The 24,296-nt window shown below is 50.0% G+C and overlaps 3 protein-coding genes across 4 annotated transcripts in view; 2 read left to right on the forward strand and 1 right to left on the reverse strand.

Moving 5' to 3' along the window:
• Positions 1-59: 59 nt before the first annotated feature.
• MANF (mesencephalic astrocyte derived neurotrophic factor) lies at positions 60-4,936 on the forward strand. Its single transcript, XM_064667912.1, has 4 exons — positions 60-369; positions 2,478-2,605; positions 3,404-3,545; positions 4,506-4,936. The coding sequence occupies exons 1-4, from the start codon at positions 75-77 to the stop codon at positions 4,688-4,690; spliced, it is 750 nt and encodes a 249-aa protein (XP_064523982.1). The 5' UTR covers positions 60-74; the 3' UTR covers positions 4,691-4,936.
• Positions 4,937-5,227: 291 nt separating this feature from the next.
• Positions 5,228-8,353, forward strand: RBM15B (RNA binding motif protein 15B). Its single transcript, XM_064667910.1, has one exon. The coding sequence runs from the start codon at positions 5,309-5,311 to the stop codon at positions 8,069-8,071; it is 2,763 nt and encodes a 920-aa protein (XP_064523980.1). The 5' UTR covers positions 5,228-5,308; the 3' UTR covers positions 8,072-8,353.
• Positions 8,354-13,585: 5,232 nt separating this feature from the next.
• The window catches only part of DCAF1 (DDB1 and CUL4 associated factor 1), a 50,471-nt gene continuing 39,760 nt past the window's right edge, over positions 13,586-24,296 (reverse strand). For both annotated transcript variants that reach the window (XM_064667902.1, XM_064667903.1), the window contains exons 23-24: positions 18,438-18,693; positions 13,586-14,569 (exon numbers count right to left, since the gene is read on the reverse strand). In XM_064667902.1, the coding sequence (XP_064523972.1) occupies positions 14,511-14,569; positions 18,438-18,693 (315 nt within the window). In that variant the 3' untranslated portion in view covers positions 13,586-14,510. The remainder of the gene's footprint in view (positions 14,570-18,437; positions 18,694-24,296) is intronic.

Raw genomic sequence — 24,296 nt, forward strand, 5'->3', positions numbered from 1 at the left:
CATGCCCCTTTCCAAGATGGCGCCCGCAGGCCGCCCTCAGGCAGCGCGTGAGGACGCTTTTTCCCTTAACAAACATGGCGGCGAGGGGAGGCGGGTCCCGCCGCCCACGCCCAATCAGCGGCCGCCAACTCTCCCGTGGAGGCGGCGGTGCGGCCAATCGGAGCGCGGAGCGTGGCGGCCGCGCGGAGAGCGGGCCAATGGGGCGGCGGCGGCGGGGGCGGGCGACGCGCGGCGGCGGTGCCTGGGGTGCCGGGGCGGCGGGCGCTGCCGGGCGAGGCGGGATGCGGGCGGCCCACGGGCTCTGCGCGGCGCTGGCCCTGCTCCTGCTACCGGCCGGCGGCCGGGCGCTGCGCGACGGGGACTGCGAGGGTGAGTGCGGACGGGCCCGGCCCGCGGGCACGGCGGGGGACAGGCCGCTCCTCACCGCCTTCTTCCGCTGCCCGGCCCGCCCGCCCGACGCGAGAGGCCGGGACGCGGAGCAGCCTCGGGGCTGTGACAGCCCCGAGCGACAGCCTTCCCGCTGGGGCCGGGCCGGGCCGGCGGAGCGGTGCCTCCCGTGGCAGGAAAAGTCTCGGAAGTCCGGGCAAGTGCGGCCGGGCTGGGCCGGGCGATGCTCGGGGTGCCCGGTGCCGGGGCGGCCCGCGGGGCAGGCGGGGCGGGGCTGCCGGCCGGGCCCCTCGCCGGACGGGACCTCCCTCCCGGGGGCGCTGCGCTCTGCCGACAAGTTGCTGGACCCTCTCAGCGGGGTCAGCGGTAGCGCAGAGTCCCCAGGGAAAGGGAGCCCGACCCCGGGGATCTCCGGGCTGTGTGATCGGCACTGTCGCAGCTCGCCTCCCGCGGGCAGCGCTGCCGGCCGGCTGAGGTGACCCGGGCAGGGAGCAGGAGAACGCCAGAGCGGTTAGTCACCGGGACTCCCTCTTACTCATCACACTGTTAGTTCACCCAGCGCCTGCTGGAGTGCTCCGAGTATCCTGGGTGCGCGCAGCCGGGAGCAGCTAATCCAAATCAAACCGGGCCCTCCGTGTACCATGGGAGTACAAACGCCTCGGGGATGAAACCTGTTGAGCTGCACAGCAAATTAAACTGCTCTTGCGCGAACTGAACATTTCCCAGGTGGAGCAAGAAGAACTCGAGGTGGGACCATCGTAGCTGGTTGGGAGTTTGGGGTACTAGCACCTCTCCTCCTCTTTATAAGGAGAGCAACAATAAGACAGGAGGGGAGGGAACTCGGTAAATCAAAACTTCCATCTACTGTCCCAGCACTAGGTTGGAAACTTGTTTCTACTTGTACTGTGGCCACTGGTGCCACTGCCTGCAGCAGCTTTGTTCTTCCCGAGGTTTTCACTTCCCAACAGCACAGAGTGGACATCAGTGCATGTCTGTGCCTAGGGACAGACTGGTGTGAGGTAAACGAGGGTGTGTATGTATACAAAAAATGTTTTCCTAAATGGCTTATAATTCCAGTTATAATGACAGTAAGTTTCTACTCGGTTCCATGGTGGCCATACTCCATTTCCTGTACTGCCCAATTCCCATGCCATGCCATGTGTTCAGAGTTGAATACAAGTTGCTAACGACAGTAACATTTGCCAGACTCTTCCTGTTGTGGTAAACAAATCCCATAAAAGACATAACTCGTACCTGTTCCTTGGAGGCAGGTCTATGCCTGGCACTTGTCTCACACCGGGAAGGGGTGAGAATCCTCAGGTCCTGCTGCAGGAATTGGTGGGGCTGCAGAGCTCTCAATCCAGGTGATGCTGATGTCCACTGGCAAGTTGAGAGCAGCAGGATGACCAGAATCTGACCCTCAGGGTGTCCCTCAGTCACCCCACGGCACAGATCCCACGGGCTGTCTGCCTTCCTTCCCAGCCACACAGGGCCGCTGTGCTTTGGAATGTGTGCAGAGCGACTGCTGCCAGGGGAAGGAGTGACTGAGCTGTACAGCCCTTCCCGCAGGCAGGAACATGGATCCGTCCTCTCAGATGCTGCTGCACTTGTGGAAGTTGCACTATGTTTAAGACTGTTCCCTCCTTCTGTCTGAAAACGCGTCAGAAGCTTGTGGAAATGAAGAGAGGAGATACGTGCCAGGAGGACACAGCCGGGATCAAATAATTCCTTTTTCTCTTGGAAACAGTTTCAAGTGAAGCAGCTGGGTAATCAGTGATACTGAAATCAGCACATGGGGAGTCTGCAGGATTATGTACACAGTTGGTTTTCTGCCAGCACTGGGTTTGAAGACACTTGCATGGATCTGGTTTCTCAGGTTGCCACAAACCCACCAAAAGTATCAGGGTCTGTTATTGATTCACATGTGCTCTAAAAGATGTTCTGAAACATGGGTGACGTCACTGGCTTATAATGCAGCTTCTAAAAGTTCTGTTCTCCAGATCCCTTATTCCATTTCCTTAAAAATGTCCTCTAGGAGCTGCCACAAGATTACTTCACTGGCCAATAACTCCATCCACCTTCCCTTCCAGTGTGTGTCACGTTCCTGGGAAGGTTCTACCAGAGTTTAAAGGACAATGACATCGAATTCACACCTTCCAGTATTGAAAAGGAGCTCTTGAAATCCTGCAAAGAAGCAAAAGGCAAAGAGAACCGCCTGGTAAGTAGTGGCAGTCGATGGTACTTGCCTCCTGAGGGAATAAGTTGTAGGATACTTGGCAAACAAGGGGAAACCAATGCCTCTGAGTTTATGATATAGCTTCCCAGGGGCTGTTTTTCCTGCTTCTGTGGCTACAATTGGTCCTGTATTTTTTATAAGAGAGGACTTGAGGAGTTTGACCTCTTCACCTTAAAAAAAAAAAGAAAAAAAACCCCAACCTGTCTACAGACATGGGACTGGCTGGCCTTGTGTCTCCCTGTTACTGAAGCACTGGGGACTACAAAGCTTTTATTTGCTGTAGGGCTTCCCTGTCCCTTAGACGGTATTTGAGGTGCTATATATAAGCTGTTAAAATATTTATACTCTCTGGCTGTTTAGCTGCAAACTAAATTAAGGAAAACCAACTTGCCCTAACTACAAACCGAAGGCAATCTGTGAATGAAGAGCTCCAAGGAAAAGGCCCTGAACTAGAGGCACCATCAGACGTAGAGAGGGGGAACACTTCAGGGAGTCTTTTCTCCTTGAAGGAAGAAGACTTTATTCTTAATCCAGTTCAGTTTTCATAAGGCTGAGAAACAAGAGAACCAGTCTGGGCAGCTGTAAAAGCAGTGAAATGGAACACACCTGCTCAGTACCCTGGGTTCAGAGTTGGGCTCCTTTTTCCATCTGTAGTGGTCACTTGGAGAGGTTCTGTAACAGCAAACATCCAGCTGCCAAAACAAGTGAGGGAAAGGATAGCAAACTCTCCTGTTAAAAGCCTTTTTCCATACAATCCCATCACTCTTGTCTTCCCTCTAGTGCTATTACATTGGGGCTACAAGTGATGCAGCCACCAAAATCATTAATGAGGTGTCAAAGCCCATGAGTCATCACATCCCCGTGGAAAAGATCTGTGAGAAGCTAAAGAAGAAAGACAGTCAGATCTGTGAACTAAAATACGGTAAGTTACCAGTGCAAGGGGGAATGCCCATGCTTTTCTGGGGTGTGGACCACTGAGGTAAAAGCAGCATGCTAAAACTACTCAGCCCAAAATTCTGTAGCCTAGATAGGTTGTGCAACCTGGGTTGCTCTTCATGAATATCCTAGAGAGTTTTATGGAGGTGCTCAGGTGCAATTGTTGGCCGCTAACCCTTCTTAGCTTCTGCAGGGGACTCTGATCTGCCCTGAAATAACTAACTCCCAGGTGTATCAGCTCTCTGGTGCTCACACTGCTGTTGGGAATATCCTGCTTGGGAGGGTGTGTGGTACAGTCTGTCCTAGGGAGCAGGCAGGGGTGTCACTGTGGCTGGGACTCGAGCCCTTGGCTGAGCTCTGCAGTTGCAGCTGCTCTCCTGTTTCCAGCAGCAGGAAATGCTGCTTTCTCACCTCCTCTGGTGTCTGCTCACAGCATTCCACACTATTTCTCACCACCTTCCTTGAACTCTCATGTTCCTAGATTACTCCTCTTCCTGAAAAGACTAATATGAAGAGCAGGCATGGAAATACCTCCTGCTGCTTTCCTGTATCTCTGCCCTTACATGCCCTGGAGACACCCCTTGGATTGTGGGTCTTTATACCTCTCACTTCTATTATGTCCTGTTGCTTCCTAAAAAGCTTTTTTGTTGTTGTCACTTGCTTATCTTTCCTCTAAAATCACCCTGCTACCTTTCATTCATCCAGTGGAAGAGAGAAGTGTCGCTGCTGATATAATAAAGGGGCATTCAGGGCTATTGTGGAAGACCTACATCGAAGCTGCAGCCAAGCATTCTGGCTTCTAATAACGACTTATAGCATTAAGAGCCTTACCACTATCCAAAGCCTAACTTAGGCGTTCCTCCCACTCCCGGCACCTCTCCCTATCTCGGGCTGTGACTTCCCTGCCCTCTCCGTGTGTCTGAGTGCGGCTCTGCTCTCCCCGCAGACAAGCAGATCGACCTGAGCACGGCTGACCTGCGCAAGCTGCGCGTCAAGGAGCTGCGGCGGATCCTGGACGACTGGGGTGAGGTGTGCAAGGGCTGCGCAGAGAAGTCTGACTTCATCCGCAGGATCCACGAACTGATGCCCAAGTACGCGCCGAGGGCAGCCGGCGCCCGGGCGGACCTGTGAGGGGCGACCCCGGGGCTCTGAGGGGCGACCCCGAGGTGACCACGGGGCTCTGAGGCGTCTTGGAGGGGCGATCGCAGGGCACCGAGGGGCGATCCTGGGGTGACCCCGGGGCTCTGAGGGGCGATCCCCGGGCTTTGAGGGGCGATTCTGGGGGTCGAGACCGGGGCTCCAAGGGGTCTCTGAGGGGCGACCCCGGCCCCGCGCTTTGTACGGGACGTTCATTAAAGTTCGCCGGTGTGCACCGGGCGGAGCCGTGCCGTGTGACGTGATTTCCGGACACACCCGCGCACCCCCATCCCCTCCCGCCCCCCCGATCCCGACATTCCCCCTTTCCCCCCTCCTCTCTCCCACTGTTCCAGCGGGTCCGGCCCCGCGCGCCCCCTCAGCCCTCGCGGGGGGCGGGGTCTCGCCGCCCTGCCCTGATTGGCCGCCCCGTCCGTCGCGCGCAGGCGGCGGGAAGCGCCGCGTGACGTCACGGTCCCGTGACGCCGGGCTGCGGCGCGCGCGGAGCGATGACGTAGGGCCCGCGCGGCGCGGCGGCCGGAGCCGCCTTCGCTCCCTTTTGTCCAAGATGGCGGCGGCCGCCGGAGGCGCCTCCTGAGCCGCGGGCCCGGCGCGATGAAGCGCGGCAGCGACCGCGACTCGAGCCCGCCGGGGGCCGCGGGCGGGCGCGCCGCCGCCGCCGCCAAGCGGCCCCGCGACCGAGACCGCGAGAGCAGCAGCCGGCGCGGCCCGCACCGCAGCTCGGGCGCCTCCCGCAGCAGCCGGGACAAGTCCACGCCCGGCGGCGGCGGAGGCGGCGGCACCACCACCAGCAGCAGCAGCGGCGGCGGCGGCGGAGGCGGCTCCAGCTCCCGCAGCCACCGCGGCGATGAGCGCGCCGGCGGCGGCGGCGACTCGAACCACCGCCCGGCGGGCAGCGGCTCGGCCTCAGGCGCCCGCGGCGGCAGCCAGGCCGCCCCCTCCTCCTCCTCCTCCTCCTCCTCCTCGTCCCGGGCGCTCGGCGTGCCCAAGGCCAAGGCGCTGCCGGGCGCCGTGGTGGCCCCGTCGCTGCTGCTGGCCGGGCCGCCGCCGGGCGCCGCGCCCTCGCTGCTGCTGGCGCCGCTCGGGGGCTCGGCCGGGCTGGCCGGGGAGCCGCCCGGCTCCTGCGAGTACAAGACGCTGCTGGTGAGCGGGCTGAGCGCGGCCCTGCCCGACCAGCTGCTGGAGGACGGGCTGTTCCGCCTCTTCCAGCGCTTCGCGGGCGGGGGCGCCGGGGACATCAGTGTCAAGCTCTCGCACACGCCCGAGCTCGGCCGCGTCGCCTACGTCAACTTCCGACACCCCGGGGATGCCCGCGACGCCCGGCGGCACGCCCGCGCCCGGCAGCTGCTGCTCTACGACCGGCCGCTCAAGGTGGAGCCCGTGTACCTGCGCGGGGGCCGCCGCAGCCGCACGCCGCCCCCCGCGCCCTCCCCGGAGCCGCTGGGCTACCTGCCGCCCCTGCACAGCGCATACCAGTACAAGCAGCGCTCGCTGTCGCCGGTCACCAGCCCCTTGCTGCGGGAGCCGCGGCCCCGCCACGCTCACGCTGCCGCCGCTGCCTTCGCGCTGGAGGCAGCGGCCATCGGGCTGTCCCGGGAGCGGGAGCGCGCCCTGGATTACTACGGGCTGTACGACGAGCGCGGCCGCCCCTACAGCTACCCCATCGTGGCCGAGGAGGACCTGATGCCCGAGGATGACCAGAGGGCCACCCGCAACCTCTTCATCGGCAACCTGGACCACAACGTGTCGGAGGTGGAGCTGCGCCGCGCCTTCGAGAAGTACGGCATCATCGAGGAGGTGGTGATCAAGCGCCCTGCGCGCGGCCAGGGCGGCGCCTACGCCTTCCTCAAGTTCCAGAACCTGGACATGGCTCACCGGGCCAAGGTAGCCATGTCAGGCCGCGTTGTTGGCAGGAACCCCATCAAAATCGGCTACGGGAAAGCCAACCCCACCACCCGGCTGTGGGTGGGGGGCCTGGGCCCCAGCACCTCCCTGGCCGCCCTGGCCAGGGAGTTCGACCGCTTCGGCAGCATCAGGACTATTGACTACGTGAAGGGCGACAGCTTCGCCTACATCCAGTACGAGAGCCTGGACGCCGCCCAGGCCGCCTGCGCGCAGATGAGGGGCTTCCCCCTGGGTGGCCCGGAGAGGAGGCTCCGAGTGGATTTTGCCAAAGCAGAAGAGACGAGATACCCCCAGCAGTACCAGCCCGCGCCGCTGCCCGTGCACTACGAGCTGCTGGCCGATGGGTACAGCCGGCACCGGAGCCTGGAGCAAGACTTGAGGGTGCGGGATAGGACTCCTCCGCACCTCCTGTACTCGGACAGAGACAGGAGCTTTGTGGAGGCAGACTGGGCCAGCCCTGCCAAAAATGCCGAGCGCAGGAACAACCTGGAGAGCTACAGCCGGTCCGTGCGCAGCAGGAGCGGGGAGCGCTGGGGCGGCGACGGCGACCGCAGCGTGCCCAAACCCTGGGAAGAGAGGCGGAAACGCCGGAGCCTCTCCAGCGACCGCGGGAGGACTACTCACTCGCCTTACGAGGACAGAAGCAGGACAAAGGCCAGTGGGCCAGCTCTAGACCGCAGCCCTGACAGGGCTCGCAAGGAGAATCACACTACAGAACCCGGGGCTGAGAAAGAGCAGAGCAACTCCCTCCAGAACAATCGCCACGCGGCTGAGGAGAAGCCCCATCGCGAGCCATCCGATGCTCCCCAGCCCAAAAAAAGGGACAGCGAACGCAATCATCGAACTGGTGAATCGGAATCAAAAACTCACGAGGAGCCAAAATCCGAGACCAAAAAGCTAAAGAATTTATCAGAATATGCTCAGACACTGCAGCTTGCTTGGAATGGGCTTCTTGTGCTAAAAAACAGCTGCTTCCCCACCTCTATGCACATCCTGGAGGGAGACCTGGGTGTCATCAACGGACTCCTCAAAGACCATTCGTCCGGCGGGAAGTTGACGCAGCTCAAAATTGCGCAGAGACTCCGGCTGGACCAGCCCAAGCTGGACGAAGTCACCCGCCGCATCAAACAAGGCAGCCCCAACGGCTACGCCGTGCTCCTGGCCACCCAGTCCGCCCCGGCAGGGGCAGGGGCCGAGGGGACCTTCCCTGCTGTGGAGCCTGGCTTGCAGCGACGGCTTCTCAGGAATCTGGTCTCCTACTTGAAACAGAAGCAGGCTGCTGGGGTTATCAGCCTGCCCGTGGGAGGGGCGAAGGGCAGGGACAGCACAGGCATGCTTTACGCGTTCCCTCCTTGCGAGTTCTCTCAGCAGTACCTCCAGTCAGCACTAAGGACATTGGGGAAGTTAGAAGAAGAACATATGGTGATAGTTATAGTCAAAGACACTGCCTAGCCCACACTGTCTTTTCAAATTTCATGTTTTCTTTGTGTGTCACACAACCCAGTTGTTTTTAAGGCTGATCATTTTGGCAGAGGCTCAAAACACCTTGGCCAAAGTGGTAAGATTTTTAGTTTCTAATTAATTTTAATACCTATAATATCTATTAAAATTTTAAATAGAGCCCATTTTATTCGTTTTTAATATGTGACACTGTCCGCTGTTGTTCTGTATTTTTATTTTTTAACTGTATGAAAAGTTGTCAGTAAAACCTTGTTCACTGATGGATTTCTAAAATTGTGCAGTATCCGAGTTCTTACGGCTCAGGAAGGGCCAGTTCCCTGTGCAGGAGCATCCACGTGAGGCCCCAGCTTGGTTCAGTTTCTCAGACTCCAGCCTTCTGCACCTCCTTCATCTCTATATGTGTCCTTCAAGGTGGGAGGGGAAGGGGGTTCTTTGTGCTGCATGAGAGACTCAAAGGTTGGTTCTCTTATTTTTTTCTGTCCTGTTTGCTTTTTATTTCATAAATTTGAGTCTGGATGCATTCCTGTTGAGTCTCTGTTTGAGGATAGAAGCTTCCCAGGAAGCCAGCTACCAAGGAAGCAAATCCTGATCAAGAGTAGAACTGGTTTTTATACACAACAAAAAATTACAGTTGATAATTAATTGGCAAAAAGTTTGCTGCTAAGGAGTCAACCCTGTATTCAAGTTGGTGAGCTTTGAGAGCGCTGATACATCTCAGCCATAGAAGCTCTTGGATAAAACAAAAGAGGTTTGACATTCCCAGTTTTTATAAAAGGAAAAAAAGCGAAGCAGGAGAAAAAAAAAAAGTGATTTAAGGGGGAACCCTCTTGGGCCCATTGTAGATGTGGACAAGCAAAGGGCACAAAGGTGTTTGGTGAGCTGGAGCTGCCATTTGCATAGTCCATCACGTTGCACTACCTGAAATCCTTAATTGAAAAATGGCAATTTTTTTTTTTTTTCTGGAGTTAAAGCTTGTTTAACTCTTGTAAGCTTGTTAAGGCCTACAAGGAAAGAGAGAAACATGTCTGGCTGTCTGAGAACGTGTTGCGTTACTGCAGGTGACCTGTGACTGTAGGAACTGCTGGAGATCAAAGTTGGAGATCTGAGATGGGGTGGGTCCATCACCTTTGCTGTCTGTGGTAGGAGGTGGTTGTTGGGAGAGGCCAGGACCTCTGCACCTCTTGAGTGCTCAGCAACATAAGGATGTGGTAACAAGTCCAAATTGGAGTTAAAATCCACACTGTTAGGTTTGGGGATATTTTTATTTTTTAAAACGATGCCTGTAGATTTTAGGAAGCTTACAGAAAATTGTGTGGGATTAAAAACACTAAAGTTTCTTTAAATTTCCAGGGGGTTTTTTGTTTGTTTTGGTGGTAAGCAAGTGAACAAAATCCTGGGAGAACCAGAGTCTGTCTTGCACCACTCTCTGTGACCCAGCAACTCACTTGCTGATGGCTGCCAAAGGCCCTTCTAAAACTGCTCTCAGGTATGATTGGTGTCAAAACCTATTTAGCAGGGAGCATAAACTCAGTGTAAGATGCTTTTATTTTTTTATTTTTCAACCCTGCAGTGTCACAGTAGGGACATGGTCATGTGTGAGCAGTTGCTTAATTTAATAATGTGTTGATATCAACAAGTGTGGGTTGGTTTGTTGAGTTTTATTTTGTTATTTTAACATTCAATACTGTGATTATATTAAAAGTAAATCTAATGAGTTAGTGTGATCAGGAGAGGGTTTGCATTTCACTTGATGCATCTTCTGTACCCCAGAAAATGTTAATTCTGTCCGTAAGGGCCCGAGTGCAGCTCGGAGGCCACAGAGGGTGTTGTCCATGGGGGTGCAGGCACAGGTCAGGGAGAGGTGAGCTGGCTGCTCTGCCAGGAGCAGCAGGGACCTGGGAAAGCTGTGGGGGCAGAGGAGCAACTCCAGCACTCCCAGCCGCCCTCCAGGCTGGCTGCACTGGTGGCACAGGGAGGTGCAGGGGAGCTGGACTGCCCCGGCTTTACAAGGTTACAGGAACAAGGACTTAAACCTTGTGACCAAGTCCCCGATGCTGTTGTACCGAAGACAGTGTCAAATGTCAACAATTGTAAGATTAAGTGTTATCTGAAACCAAGTGCTATTAAATGCCCCTCATGGCCGAGTCCTAGAGTGATTTAGAGCCTTTTGTGGGAGTCTCCTGTGCATTGGAGGTGTCCTGGAGGTGTCCTGCAGCCTGAGGCAGAGCGTGTCATGGTGCCACAGCAGTGCCTGCCTGGCTTTGTGGTGGCAGGGAGCTGTAGCTCGAGCTGCTGTGGCGTGGCCTCGTGTGTGTCTGCGTGTGTTATGGTGTGTGAATGTGAGGAATTGAAAGGAAAAAAAAAAAAGCTGCAACCGCTTCCTGGCAAGGGAACAGCCTGAAATCCCCCATCTCCCACTTCCCTTGTGAAATCAGTAAATAGGGTTATTTAGAAGGTAAACGTCATCGTGCGTTGGGTTGGGTAAGAGTTTTAATGATGGGATCTCTGTTCCCAGAGAGGGGCTGATGGGTGTGAGCATGTGTGCATGGACCAAACAGATTTCCCTCCTACCAACAAATTAAAAGGAGAAGTCAGAGAGTTAAGGAAAAAACACCTTGGGAGAGAAGCAGCAGCATCCCTCTGACATGATGACCTGAGCCTTCCTGCTCCCTGGCATGCAAGGGAGCCACAGCCTTGTTTGAACAGACTGTGCCAAGGCCAAAGGACCTGTCCTGTAGTTGTGTCCTCCTTCCCATCCCTTCACACTTGTATCCAGGCTGGTCCAAGAGAAACAGGCCTGAAAAAGACTTGACCATTACAGCAAAATAACACTACATCTGTATCTTAGAGCATCAAAGACTTGTCCCTTAAACTGGGATGGGCTGCAGTTCTGGGGAGAAGATCCACAATATGGGGCAGGCCTGAGACACGGGGTGATGTAGGAAGATGTGGGGTATGACAGTGCTGGGGGGTTTGGGAGGTGGGTGTGCCTTTCAGCCCGGGACAGTAGGAGCAGTGGGGTAATCACAGCAGGGTAATGGTCTGGGCTCTTTGAGGGTGCTCTGAAACTCAAGTGGGACTGGGTGTGAGAGGATGGGTTGGCTGGTCTGAGAGCATTAGTGCTCAGACTGAGCTACTCCATCTTTATTTTAAACACTCCTTCAGCAAACATTTGGGTCTTTAACTTCAGTTGCTGGCTGCCTTTACTACAAAAAAAAACAGGGATGAAGGCCAGCCCTGGGTGTGCTGTGACCAGTGCTGAGGAGCCCATCACACCTCAGTTACCACCCTTCCCTGTCACAAAGGTTAAGCCACTGCCCAGCCCCGGGGTTTGTACCCTGCTCTCCCAGGGACGTGCTCTCCCTCCCAGGTGCTGGCACGGGCATTCCACAGGCTGTGCTCCACAGAAGGGTGGTGCTGCACCAAATGGGCTGAGCAGTTATTTGGGGTTGGGTCCCAGAGTGAGGAGGACCACACATAGGAACGACACTGACAGGAGGGCACAGGCTGTGCTGGGCTCGTCTCTGCTCACATTGTGGGAGGAAACACATCCTTCCTGCAGGGGCTCCTCTCTGCTGCAGAGGTCGGTGGGTGTCTCAGCCAGCTGGCAGGACATTTAAATCTCCTTCCACCCCCTAAGCCAGGACCTGTAACAGCTGCATAGAAAAAATATTGTATGGCATCACGTCAGCCATGTGCTGTGTGTATTCCAGAAGATTATAGGACTTTTTCCAAGCACTATACTTTTAAATAGATTAAATCATGATGTCAGGGGAAGAGGTGATTTTTTCCAAATGCTGAGATTTTCCCCCCATCTCAAGTAGCTGCAGAATTATGGCCTTAAACAAACAAATCCTTGCTAGTCCCCAAGTCTGAATCCTGATTTGCACCCAGGCTGTTACAGTCACCTGTTCACCAGCAGCCTTCAGTGACACCCCCCACTAACACAGGGTTCAGGCAGCCTCCCTCAGCTGTGAATTTAACTTCAGAGAGGCTGGGTCTGCCCAGAACAGGCAGCAGGGGCTGCTTCAGCAGGTTTGGGGGGGTGACCTGCAGGCTCTACCTCCTTCACCACGAGGTAATGCCCAAACAGTCCCTTTGGCTCTGTCCAGTGAAGTCAGGGCAGGTGTGGGAGGGGAGAGCGCTTACAGCAGATGTACTTACAGAGATATACTTACAGCAGCCCAGGTTCAAGTCAAATGTACACACAGGAGCTCCATCCTACGTGTTTTGGTTCTGTTTCACACAACTAGTAGGCAAATTTCTCTGAGCCAGCCAGGCCCAAACCAGCAGCAGATGCTGCCCATTACAGCTGGAGTATAATGCCAGAACAAGACACAGGCATCTGGCACAGCAGTTCCCTGGTAGTAGTAGCTGAGTACATGCTTTACTTTCTTTTTCCTCCTCCTAAGCAGCACATTTTCTATGGTGAAGTCGGATAAGATGGTTTCTGATAAGGCAGAGACTGCTTCCACAGCTGTTGGGTGGCATATCTGATTTTCAATCCCCTCATTTAATCAGAATGCTGCTCCAATTGCTGTCCTTAAATGCTGTAGTAATTGCAACTCGTTCATCTTTATCGACTCTGTAGGGTACAATTATCCATTATAAGTTGCAGCAGAACCTTTCTTTTTAATTATTAACAAGCAGCCCTGGGTAAGTGCATTAAGTAGATGCAATGCTTGAGGGAAGAAAAACTATCCCTTCTCTCAGTTAAAAAGGAAATCCTTCCTCTTCCAGCAGGACCTTAAGCTTAGTTGAAATGCAGAGTTCATGGTGGAAAACTGGCTGTAGTGTCGAGTGAGAAGCCTCAAGTTTCCTGTTCTGCTTAAAACCCTATTCTGAAAGTGGGCAAAACAGAGAAAGGGTTAATCTGAACACCTGGGAATAAACAGCACAGGTAGTGGCCTTGTCCAAGCAAGCAGGGAGCACACTCACCTGCCAGCTCTGACCCGCCGTGCAGTGGGTGCTGCACTGTGAAATCAAACACTCCACTGCCAGTTCTGAGGGCAGGGCCCTGGTCATGCACCAACAGGAGCCCCTGATTTGCGTTCTGCCCAGCCAGCCACAGGGCAGCCTGGCAATGCCAGACCACAGGAGGAGGGCTGTGCTGCTCCCAGCTCCTGACACACACCAGGGAGGGGGTGAATTCTCTAGCTCAGCTACACAGTGGACACTCCAGTGCACCTTCACACACCACCACAGCCTGGCACCAAGCAGCACGTCCCAGCTCCCGCCTGGATGCCCACACTGGGAATTCCAGGCTGTCAAGCAACCCAAGTGATCAGACTGGAACCCACAGGCACTGTGCAACGTCCATCCTAATGGAGCCTGTGCTCCCAAAGCTCACTCCTGTTTACTCTGCCCTTCCTTCCTCGCTGCAGCCAGGCCACCAGCTACACCTGGCTGCTCTCCAGCCAAGCTCCACAGGCACATGGACCACCACTTTACATGGCTGGCAGGGGAATGCATGGCTACAATGCACAGCCATAAACAGACACAGGATTTGTATTTAATTTTTTAATAAATACACTTTACATTAAAGAAAAAGGCCTTCAATTTGCAGTTTCCACACAGAGGGCAAGAAGGAAAAAAAAAAAACAAACAAAAAAGAAAGAAAGATTAAAAAACTTGAACCACAAAGGGCAGAGGGGAGAAAAAGGGCTCAAACTTCAATCCCAGATTCCCATGTCTTCAGGAATACCAAGCTCTGACTAGGCCCAGCCAGGATTTCAGCCTCCCACTACAGCTGGTATCACTACCTCCATTAGCAAACACTCCAGGGGCTCTTCCCTGGACAACAAAAGCATCTGGAACACACTGGCGCATTAGCAGGTATTACACCTGTAGTTCTTTTTTTTAAAAAATAAAATCATATTTAAAATAAAAATATTCTCACTCCTCAACAATATTAGAAATCATGATCCTCTTATTTCACTTGGTAGTTGCATAAATTTTAATTTTATTTAATTTTAAACAATTTTTCTCCCCTGAACCTACCCCATGGTAACAAGGTACTACAGGAATACAAAGGTCATCCCCTCTTTACTAGAACACTTGCCTTTTTTTTTCTTTTTATTTTTTTTTATAAAACTATTTTTGTTCTTTAGGAAAGAACTTTATACAAAGAAAATATATTGTGAAATATCTTCAGAAGTTTCCTTGAAGAGGAGAATCATCTCAGCCTAAAATAAAAAATAAAAAAAAAAAAGGCAGAGAGAAATGAGGCCTAACCCCAGGTCTCTTTATTGAGACTTAGCCCCGAGCCTCCAACTGACTCAAACCAACACAGCGGGCTGGCAGGAGTTCCTCGGGTTCTCCCAGGAAAAGCAGGGCTGGGGTGCTCAGAACTGGTTTCCAATTTGGTCTCTGGTCTTCTGTTGGGAAGGGAGCATCTCCTCCTGCCAACACCCCGCCCGGCAGCCGCTCCTCACTCATTCAGAGACAGGATTATGTCGTCCTCCAAGTCAGAGTTATCCGAGCTGTCGGCTGGAAAGGAGACACGTGGGTTATGTTTGGTTTATGGCAGAGCACAGCTGTTGGGACACCCCTGCTCGAGGCCACAGCTCCTCAGCACTGACAGAGGCAGCCAGAGCCATTAGTGCTCCAAATCACTCAGCAGCAGCCAGGAAATCTGCACCAGAGCTTTCCTTCCCTGCTTAAAAGAGAAGCTCAAGGAGAGCAGCTTTAGCCAGTGCAGTTCCTATGAGCTCGCAGGTTTTCCCCCCGACAAGGTGGGGAGGACACCAGCAGTGAGCTGCCTGCACAGCTCTCCGTGCCAGGGGCTGGACAGATGTAGCAGTCACTCCTCACAGCTGGACAGTTCCACCAGCCTGATGTGGTGAAATAGGGCTGCTGTGTAATGTGCATGGGGTAATTCATTATGCAGTGAGATGGACCCCTCTGAGGGGGAATCAATCCCTACATTCACAAGCAGAACCTTCCTCTAGCAACCCAAATGTTTCGGTAATGAATTTAACTACATGGCACTCATTAAAGGTGACCTGAAAACTGTGCTTTTGCTGGTTTTCTTCATTGTGCTACAGAATAAAGACATGAAAGGATTTGCCAGAAGCAGTCTCACACACACACACACACACACGCTTGCTTTTTATCTTAAAACATAAGTTCTCTACTCCCTCAGTTGTGCAAGAGGGGAGTGGTAGCAGCTCTGGCAAGCAAGAGGGCTCCTGCCTTACCTTAGAGGTGATGTTGGCTCTTTTTCTTATGCGAATTCATTGGATGCAGCAGTAAACTAGGTATTAAAAATAGTTAAAAAGAAAAGAAAAAGACACCAGGACTTCCTCTTAGCCATCTCAGTTATACTGAATCTGTAAAATGCCTGTCAAGGTAAGCAAGGCCTTCTGGAAGGTTCATCCCTTCCCACACACTATCCTTAGGGGGGGAAAAAAAAAAATCACAGGCAAGCAGAGAGGGCACAAACCCTTTCCCCCAGCCCTCCTCCCTGATGATCAGCCAGCTGCCCTTCCACTGTGATCACCAAGGGATGCTCCATCTCACCATCCCTCAGACTGAGCCTAAGCTGAGGGTCATCAGTGCTCCCAGAACAGCCACAGCCACCTAAGGGTAGTTAAGCCAGAGTTGCAGCAGCCACACTTACACAGTAAGAGGGAAAGAAGCATAAGCAAGATAACAATCCAGAAACTATGGGGATAAAGAGAAGCTCGAAAAGTTGGAGTTTTGCTGGGGTTTTTTTAACCCCAGAGGAAAGCTCACTATTCTCCAGTGCACCACACAACTTTCCAATTTTGAGCTCTATGTCTATAGGTAAATCTGATTGCAGTTAACTGCTTACCATAGTTTGCATAGACCTGCCTGGAAGTTGCCATTTTGGATTATAGAAGAACAGGAAACAGAATCAAGAGTCAGCCATGCTGCTGGTGAGAATTCAATACACTTCTTCTATCCTATGTCACATGTGCATTTCAAAAAATTACACCCAGCTGGCCCAGGAACAAGCTCCTGAAAGATCTGCACAATAAATACACTGCTTTGACAAACCTATCTAACGTCCCCAAGGGGGTGACAAAAGGGGAGGAAGACAAATTCATACTTAAAAGGTTCATCATGGACTATTCCCAAAAAGGAATCAGAACCTCTTCTAAAGCACAAGGAACTAAAGCCATTCTCACTCCCCTGTTTCAACTGTTCTTTGACTTACTTTGCTTTAAAACACACCTACTGTATGTTCACAGAATATGCTGAGTTGGAAGGGACCCATCAGGATCAGAGTCCAGCTCCCGGCCCTGCACAGGACTATCCCTAAGAGTTACATCATATGCTTGAGAGTATTATCCAAACTCTCCTTGAGCACAGCCTTGGTGCTGTGCCCACTGCCCTGGGGAGCCCAACCACCCTCTGAGTGAAGAACCTCTTTCTAACATCCAACCTAAATCTCCTGGCACAACTCCAGGCCATTCCCTGGGTGCTGTCCCTGGTCCCCAGACAGCAGAGATCAGTGCCTGCCCCTCCCCAGGAAGTTGTAACTGCAATGAGGTCTCCCCCCAGTCTCTTCTTCTCCAGCCTGAACACACCAAGTGCCCTCAGTGTCCTCACACAGCTTCCCCTCAAGGCCCTTCATGATCTTTGTTGCCCTCCTTTGCACACTCTCTAATGGATTCATATCTGTGCTGGCTGTGACCAATTGACTGTGTGGTCTTTCAGGTGTTTTCAATCCCTCCCAGAATAATCTCCTTAACTTTACCAGGCACTGAAGTGAGACTGACAGGGCTGGAGTTTCCAAGGTCCTCCTTGAAAACTGGGACAACACTCACCAGCCTCCAGTCAGCTGGAACCTCTCTGGATTCCCAAGACCACTTAAAAAAAAAAAAAAGAGAGAGAGGTTTTGTGATGACATCAGCAGCTCTTTGAGGATTCTGGGATGAATCCCATCAGGCCCCATATTTGTAGGGATCCAGCTGGAACAGCAGATCCAGCACAGTTTCAGGGTCAACTGGGAGTTGATCATTCTCAGTCTTGGTTCTCCAGCTCAGGGCACTGAGACTCCCTTGGTCCATCACCATGTTGAAGACAGAGGCAAAGAAAGCATAAACACCTCTGCCTTGTCTCTGTCCCTGTTTGTGAGGAGACCATCTCCATCCTGGAATGGACCAATGATATTTCTATAGTGCCTATTTCCATTAATGTATTTGAGAAGACTTTTTTTTACTGCCCCCCATCCCCATTTCTGGCAGCTTCAACTCCAGTTCAGCTTTTGCCACACAATTTTTTTCCCTACAGTGGCAAGCAGCATCTCTGTATTCTTCCCAGGTCACTTGACCTTGCTTCCAGTCTCAGGAAGAGGCATCAGGCACTCCTGGCAACCTGTGACCTGGAGAGCTGCATCTGCCATCAGCAGGTCTGTCTGTCTGGAGGCCTCTGACAGGGCTGGTACAGTGACTCCCACAGCTCTAAGGGATCGAGCTTTACAGGGTATCAACACCATAACTGAGGGAGCTTAAACTAATATGCTAATAAGACTGGGCTGAAAGGATCTCTTTGCTCTTTCTTACCAGCTACTGACTCTGCTGCCTCTATTGGATGCTCCTGGATGATCAGAAACAAACCCTTCCTGCTCACTCTGCCTGCACAAACTGCCATGCTGTGCCCTCCCTGCTGTGCCACGCCCCTTTGCCCACTCCTGTTCGGCATGTTCCAGGTTGCTCCTGCTCCCTGGAGCCCTTTAAAAGTCCCTCAATTACTCCTTCCTCACCCAGTTGGCTGCCCAGGTTCCCTGGGGTACACACACACACACACACACACACACACACACACACACACACTTTAACTTTCTAACTCAGTGGTTAGAAAGTTTTGTGGAGTTTGTGGAGTGCCAGAAAAAGAGAACAATTTAAACTGTATCCCAAAAGTTATGTTAGCTTCAGAACAGTCTGATAAAGGAAGTGAAGTCAGAAATGCCATGTTGGCTTTCCATTACAAGAGAGAAAGAACAGCACCAAGGACCAAAAGTGTTTCTTGTCCTTACAGGTACAAATGATGCAAAGGACAGGGGAAGTAACAGTTAAACCTGTGTCCCCTTGAAGGGCAGGACAGGCAAGCAATCAGACAAGGCTTCTTCACGTGGAGTTTCTTGGCCTGCCAAGTTCTCACACACACACCTGGGAGCACTTGAAGAAAGGAGATACCTCCTTTTCCAGAATGCACAGTTGTTCTCTCATATAAGAGCTGTTTATACCAGCAGATTACCTAGAGGCCACAGGTGAACAAGGATGATGATCTGTGCCTCAGCTAAGTCATTTCAGGGGAGATTTAGATGTTGCATATTTTTCAGGACCTTAACCAGAGGACAAGCTCACCAAGCTGGGCACACACTTACTATCTCCAAGAATCAGCTCGACTTCCTCATCAGCATCAGAATCCTCATCTTCACCCTCATCTCCCTCTTCCAGGAGGTTGGCAATCTCCTCATCATCGGAGGGAGAAAAGTCATTTTCTCCATCCTCACCAGCATTCTCGTTGTTCTCATCCTCCTCCAGCTCAGCCTCCAGCAGCTGGTCTGTATCTAGTTCATCAAGGTCATCTGTGTCATCATCATCTTCATCATCATCTTCTTCCTCTTGCTCCTCTTCCTCCTATAAAGACAGCAAACACAGTCCATTGCAGACACTAAGACAAATGTAAAATGGAATAAGAATAATTGAAGAAAACATACCTATAGTTTCCACTTCTCCCCATATCCAGGTATCACACATTATGAACACACTCCCATCTCCCATCTAAGCACTCTCTCTCTCCACAGCTACAGAACATCACATGTTAGATCACTTCCAAGCCTGTAAAGTCCTGTCTGCAAAGTGCTGGTGCAACACAGGTACCCTTGGCTCAAGCTCTGCTCCAGTACTGGCCACCAACATGTGTCATCACAAGGCACTCTTGAGAAGGACATGCAGTAAGACCTGTTAATCCATGGCTTTGTTGCTAGTCTTTGCAAACTGCTTTAGTTTCAGCTGGACCAAAACCTCTGCTTGTCATCAAACAGCATGCACGTTCTGTCCCTGCCATTCCCATCTGGATGAGATGTAAAATGTAGGGAAGGATACCATTAGCCTAAACCAATCCCTGAAGCAGCTTTGGATGACAGAACTGTTTAAAGCAGCTCAGAGGTCTCATCTTTGGTATTTACCTATGGATCAAGATCTTTCTCTATCAAACTATAAGAATTTGAACTCCTGAACTCCTCATTGCACAGATGAAATCCAGAAATCTGTGTGTAACAGAGAAGACCAAGTGGGAAGGAGCTGTTACAGTCCCATCCTTCTTCCAGACAACCTGCCAGCACAAGCCAAGCTCCAGGAGGTCTCCAGGACTAAAAGGGTTCAATACACCTGCTCATCTCAGAGCCACAGCCTGTTTCTCTAACAGAGTGCTCTCATGTGGCAGGGAGGCAGCTCTCAACTCATTCAGCCTTAATTGCTCCTTTGCTTCGGGAGGGAACACATTCTGCAAAATTAGGAAGCAATTAAGATAGACATCTAACAACCCACTTCAAGGGATGGTTTGGTCCTCAAGCTCACCACATTCCCACTGTGCTATTTAGACTGCTGCATCTTCAGATCTAAAAGGACAGAGGAAAGTCCTTTACTGTCATCTCCCCAACCTACTTTTTCTTCAGTCAGTGCTATAAAAAGCCCACCACACCCACACAAATCCAACATCTGTCACAGGCAAGAGAAACAAGGAATGCCAGGAAGCCTGACCAAATTGTATTGTTTCTTCACTTGGAAAAGGCAGCCAAGTCTCCTCTGCTGACCAGAAGTGCCCTGTTATTAAATGGAGATTACAGTATAAAAGCATTGGTTTGCTATACACAGTTTTCTTGTATTAAGAGCTTGTATTAAGTGTAAAATTACAACCAACCTGTATGAAAGCCTGTGCTTATTTTAGTCAACTATAAACTTAATACTTTGAGTCAATGGGTCTTCAAACAAACAGACATTGCTTTTTGAACTGCATACACATTGGGAGAGGAAATACCTTACTTGCACTTCACAGTTTTAAACTGCAATGTCATAATGTGTATAATTTTCCATAAAATATACTGAGTATAAAAGCTTTTGTCTTAATAATTTGAATTTATTTTTTCTCTATGCAGTACCTGCAGAAAGACCAATGTCCTAAAGCTTATCACTCTACTCAGAATTGAAAAACTGATTAAAAACTGAAAAAGGCAATTTTATTTTCCTTTTTCAGTCTCTAAACAGCTTTGAAGCAGAAAAGATACCAATTTATTCAAAAAGCTTGGAAAAATTAAGCCAAATTTCTCTGTATCTGGAGCTAGAGACACACCTGAACTTTAGGAAAAAAGTATGTTGTCTACAAGATTCATTTAGAGTCCATGTAGGTAAAACCTAAAGGATTCTGAAATAAGTTAGGTACCCTCTTTGTTTCCACATCTGTGGAATTTCTGAAAGCATCTTTTTCTTAAATATATAGCCCACAAGGACTTAAAATGTCAGCCTCATTTGATTATGTTTCACATGTAATGTATTTATTAGAAATTGAAATACTATTTCATCAACATTTTCATTCAAGCTTAAGGCAAGGCATATATAGCAATATCCTTCAAATATAGGATGAAATTAAATATACTTGTATTAAGGTAAAAATTCCTTCTGGCTGACAAGGGTAAGAGCCAAATTACACAGAAAGGTTGTATATTTTGCTGCAAATTAACTTTGAAGGATTATACCAACCAGTGAGGGAAAAAATACTTTATGAGAATACAAACAGCACCAGAAGAACTGAGATGTTTCCACTTTTACAGTTTAAATTTCTTAATCTGAAGTAGGTGGTTAGAATTGGCCACACTCATTTAAAACCCACCTAGGAACAGTAAGATGAGATCAAAATTATACCTGTCCTTGGTAAAGCAACCAAGGAGTCAGGTGTGTGTGTGGCAGTGTGACACACACAGTGACATCCTTACAGAGCTGAGGAGTGGTATATAACAGGGTTCAGGAGGAGCAACTCCACCCCTGAGAAACCTGTACCTTATATTTTAAAGAACCCAGACAGGAACTTGGACACTGTGATGCTTCTGCCAAGTAACAGGCAAATAAACTGTGCCTCTGAGCCACCCCCGAGCACAACCCTCTGCAGGCACAGTGCAGCACTCCCAGCTGGAATACACGGCTTGCACACACATGGGGAGAGCTCTCCTAAGAAAGCTCCAGAATTTCTGCACCCAGACCCAATCCGTGGGATATACAGCTCAGAAAGGTGTGAGGGAGTACCAGGTGCAGTCTAACACCATCCCATGCAAGTGATACCCGACCTGTTAGTGGGGATCCAGGATGAATCCTGGTCAGACACAACTGTCTCGTGTTAGGGATCCATACACAGGTGGGAAATGGCACACCTTCCACAGTGACTCAAACAAGCACTCTGAGTAAGAGCAGTGAAAAAAATCCTTGTGCCATGTCACGAGGGAAGACAGGCAGAACAGTATCCTAAACCATATCTGTTTCTGTAGGAAAAACCTGCAAAAGCAAGTTCCTGTCTACTCATCAGTCATTCCCACGAGCTTTGGGCAATGACACAGGTACTGCTGGAAAACAGAACCAGCATGCACATTATGCAAAACATCCAGGCACCTGTGCTCATCTTCCTCATTGGAGTAAACTGATCCACAGAACCCATGGACCAGCACTCTCCAGAGGACTTGAACAATACCAAGGAATTGCTTCAGCCATCACTAACTCCTTTAGATGCCTAAAGATATTCTTCTGTTTGGGTTGAAAATTTGCTTGGATCAGAATGTGAACTGTTCATGGAGTATTCACATTTCTCCTCTGCTTCCCTAGAGAGTATTTTCCTCCCTCTCCAACAGAAGCTACTCCACAGCTGCCACTTCCCTTTGCAGAAGGCACAAGGGTAGTACTACAGAATCCCAAACTGACCATCTCATAACCTTCCCCCTGTAAAACATTTTACCTCCCTATCAGCACTCTTGACTCTCAGCCTGGTGTCTGTGTGTGCCCTGTGCTACAGCCAGGTGCACCATGACTGCAGTGCAGCCAGACCAAACCCCTGTCTTCCCATGGAAATCATGGAAGATTACAAACAATCTCAACCTGAGGCTATGATGGAGGGGAAAAAAAAAGAAAAGAAAAAAATCTAATGGTGCCTTTTAAATAGAGCAAGCAACACTCAGAGGGACGTGATGGAGTGCAGCTTTTGAATTAAGGATGTCACACTGCTCCCCATTTTAGTTACACTGGGATTCAGGTATATTAATTAGCTGTAGATAATTAAACTTTGGATTAATTTAAAGAGTTTTACCTTCATATATGTCAAGAGTAGAGTAATTTTGAGTACTCATTGACCCCTAATGAGATTCAAATTTGCAATTGGATATGATAGAGATATGTATTAACTTTATTAATTAATGGATATGAATTCTAGGGGTTTCTGTGTTATCTTCCTAACACTGCACCAGTGTTACTCCTCTTCATGTCCAGCACACAGAGTGTCACCAATGCAGGTGACACTGTGGTATCAACACAGACCTGGATGGCCAACTCTCTCTGCTCATCAAAAACACAGTGACACAATTATCATAAAGGAATTTTTATCTTGGAAACACCCACCCTATTTCCTACACAAAATGGCTTCCTGGCCCCACTCCCTGCATAAATACTTTACAGAATATTTCACCCCAGCTAAAGCAAAAAGGTCATGCAAAAGTAAGGTAATGAACAAAGATGACAATTTAAAGCAAATGAGAATAAACCAAAACCCAGTTATAATTGTTAGGGGATAGCAAAGAAGGAGGCTGCAATTTTAGTGTGGAATATCTATCCACAGGATGGGATGTCCACACAGGGACAGGTCCAAGTGTAACACAGAAATTGTTTAACTCAACTATTAAAGACTAGTTTAGGCTGAAAAAGACCATCTATACAGAGGGTTTGTGTCAGTTTAATTCAAAAGGTCTTAAGAATATAAGTTAGTAATGTATAGTATCATCAGTTATATATTTTAGGCAAGCATAAAGGATGCAGGAACTATCAGTTCTAGAATCAGACTGCAAAATGGAACAATAATTTAAGTTTTCATCTTAAGATAAATCTCTCAACACTCACTAACTCACCCACACAGTAACATAAAGAGCTTCAACACACAGTCTATGACCCTGGAATTGCTTGGAGGATGATTAAGAGGGTAAAAGTGATTCCCATCACCTTTCTATCATGCCTGCATACAGGAAAATTTACAGAGATGTAGTAGTACAACAAAAGCTGGACATAAACTTACAGAAAAGTTGATTACATAGCAAAGGATTATCTCAAGATCATCTCAAAGCAAATTACTGGTAACTGAACTCTACTACCAGTTTGCAATCTTACATAAAGATTCAGAAAGCAGAGTAGATTTGGTTCAATTAATTTATCATTTTTAACCACAAAGGAAAAAACTAAACAACATCCCATCCCCTAAAGGAATGGCAAATACTGGGGTGATTGCACTGGAACAATTCTTCATATTGCCAGTTTTTACAGCCCTTTCAGAGCTTAGTAAATACCTTTTGCACTTGTTCAGGCGTTATGTGTTTTCTGCCATATTGTTCTTTGATGCTTGTTTGCACAGCCTTCATCAGCTTTCATCATCATCATCACAGAATTCTTACTGTTCCCCTTTACCCAATCATTTTGCACACACAAAATTCACAAAATTTGTCCTTTTAGGTAGTACAGGCTATTGATACTTAACACATTCCCTGGGGTTTATCTCTCAAAAATTATTCAAAGGCTCAGGAAAACCCCATATTTCACTTACTCAAATTGATGCAAACCACGTTACCTAGGCAGAACTTCAACTTTTTGATCTTAACATATTTCTGTAATGTATTCAAACACTAAATTAGTGTATGTACAAAGTGCTTCCAGGAAGTCTGACTTACAGCACTGCAGAGCTGCAGTTTATAAAAATAGACCAGTCTGCTTTTAAGCACTTTCAAGACTTTTTATAGCGTTTTTTTACATTTCTCAAATCCAAAAAGACTTTATGACCATGTGAACAGAATTTGAGACTTCTCCACTGTAGATTACATAACCTCTCAAATTTATACTAGGTTGGCCTTTAACTGGCAAGAGAAGATCCCACAGGTCTTTTTTGATTGTTGATATTCAGGCTGGAAATTTTTATTCAGTTTTGAGATTTACAGGTCACTGTT

Source organism: Pseudopipra pipra, chromosome 11, assembly GCF_036250125.1.
Source record: "Pseudopipra pipra isolate bDixPip1 chromosome 11, bDixPip1.hap1, whole genome shotgun sequence".
Classification (NCBI taxonomy): Eukaryota; Metazoa; Chordata; class Aves; order Passeriformes; family Pipridae; genus Pseudopipra; species Pseudopipra pipra.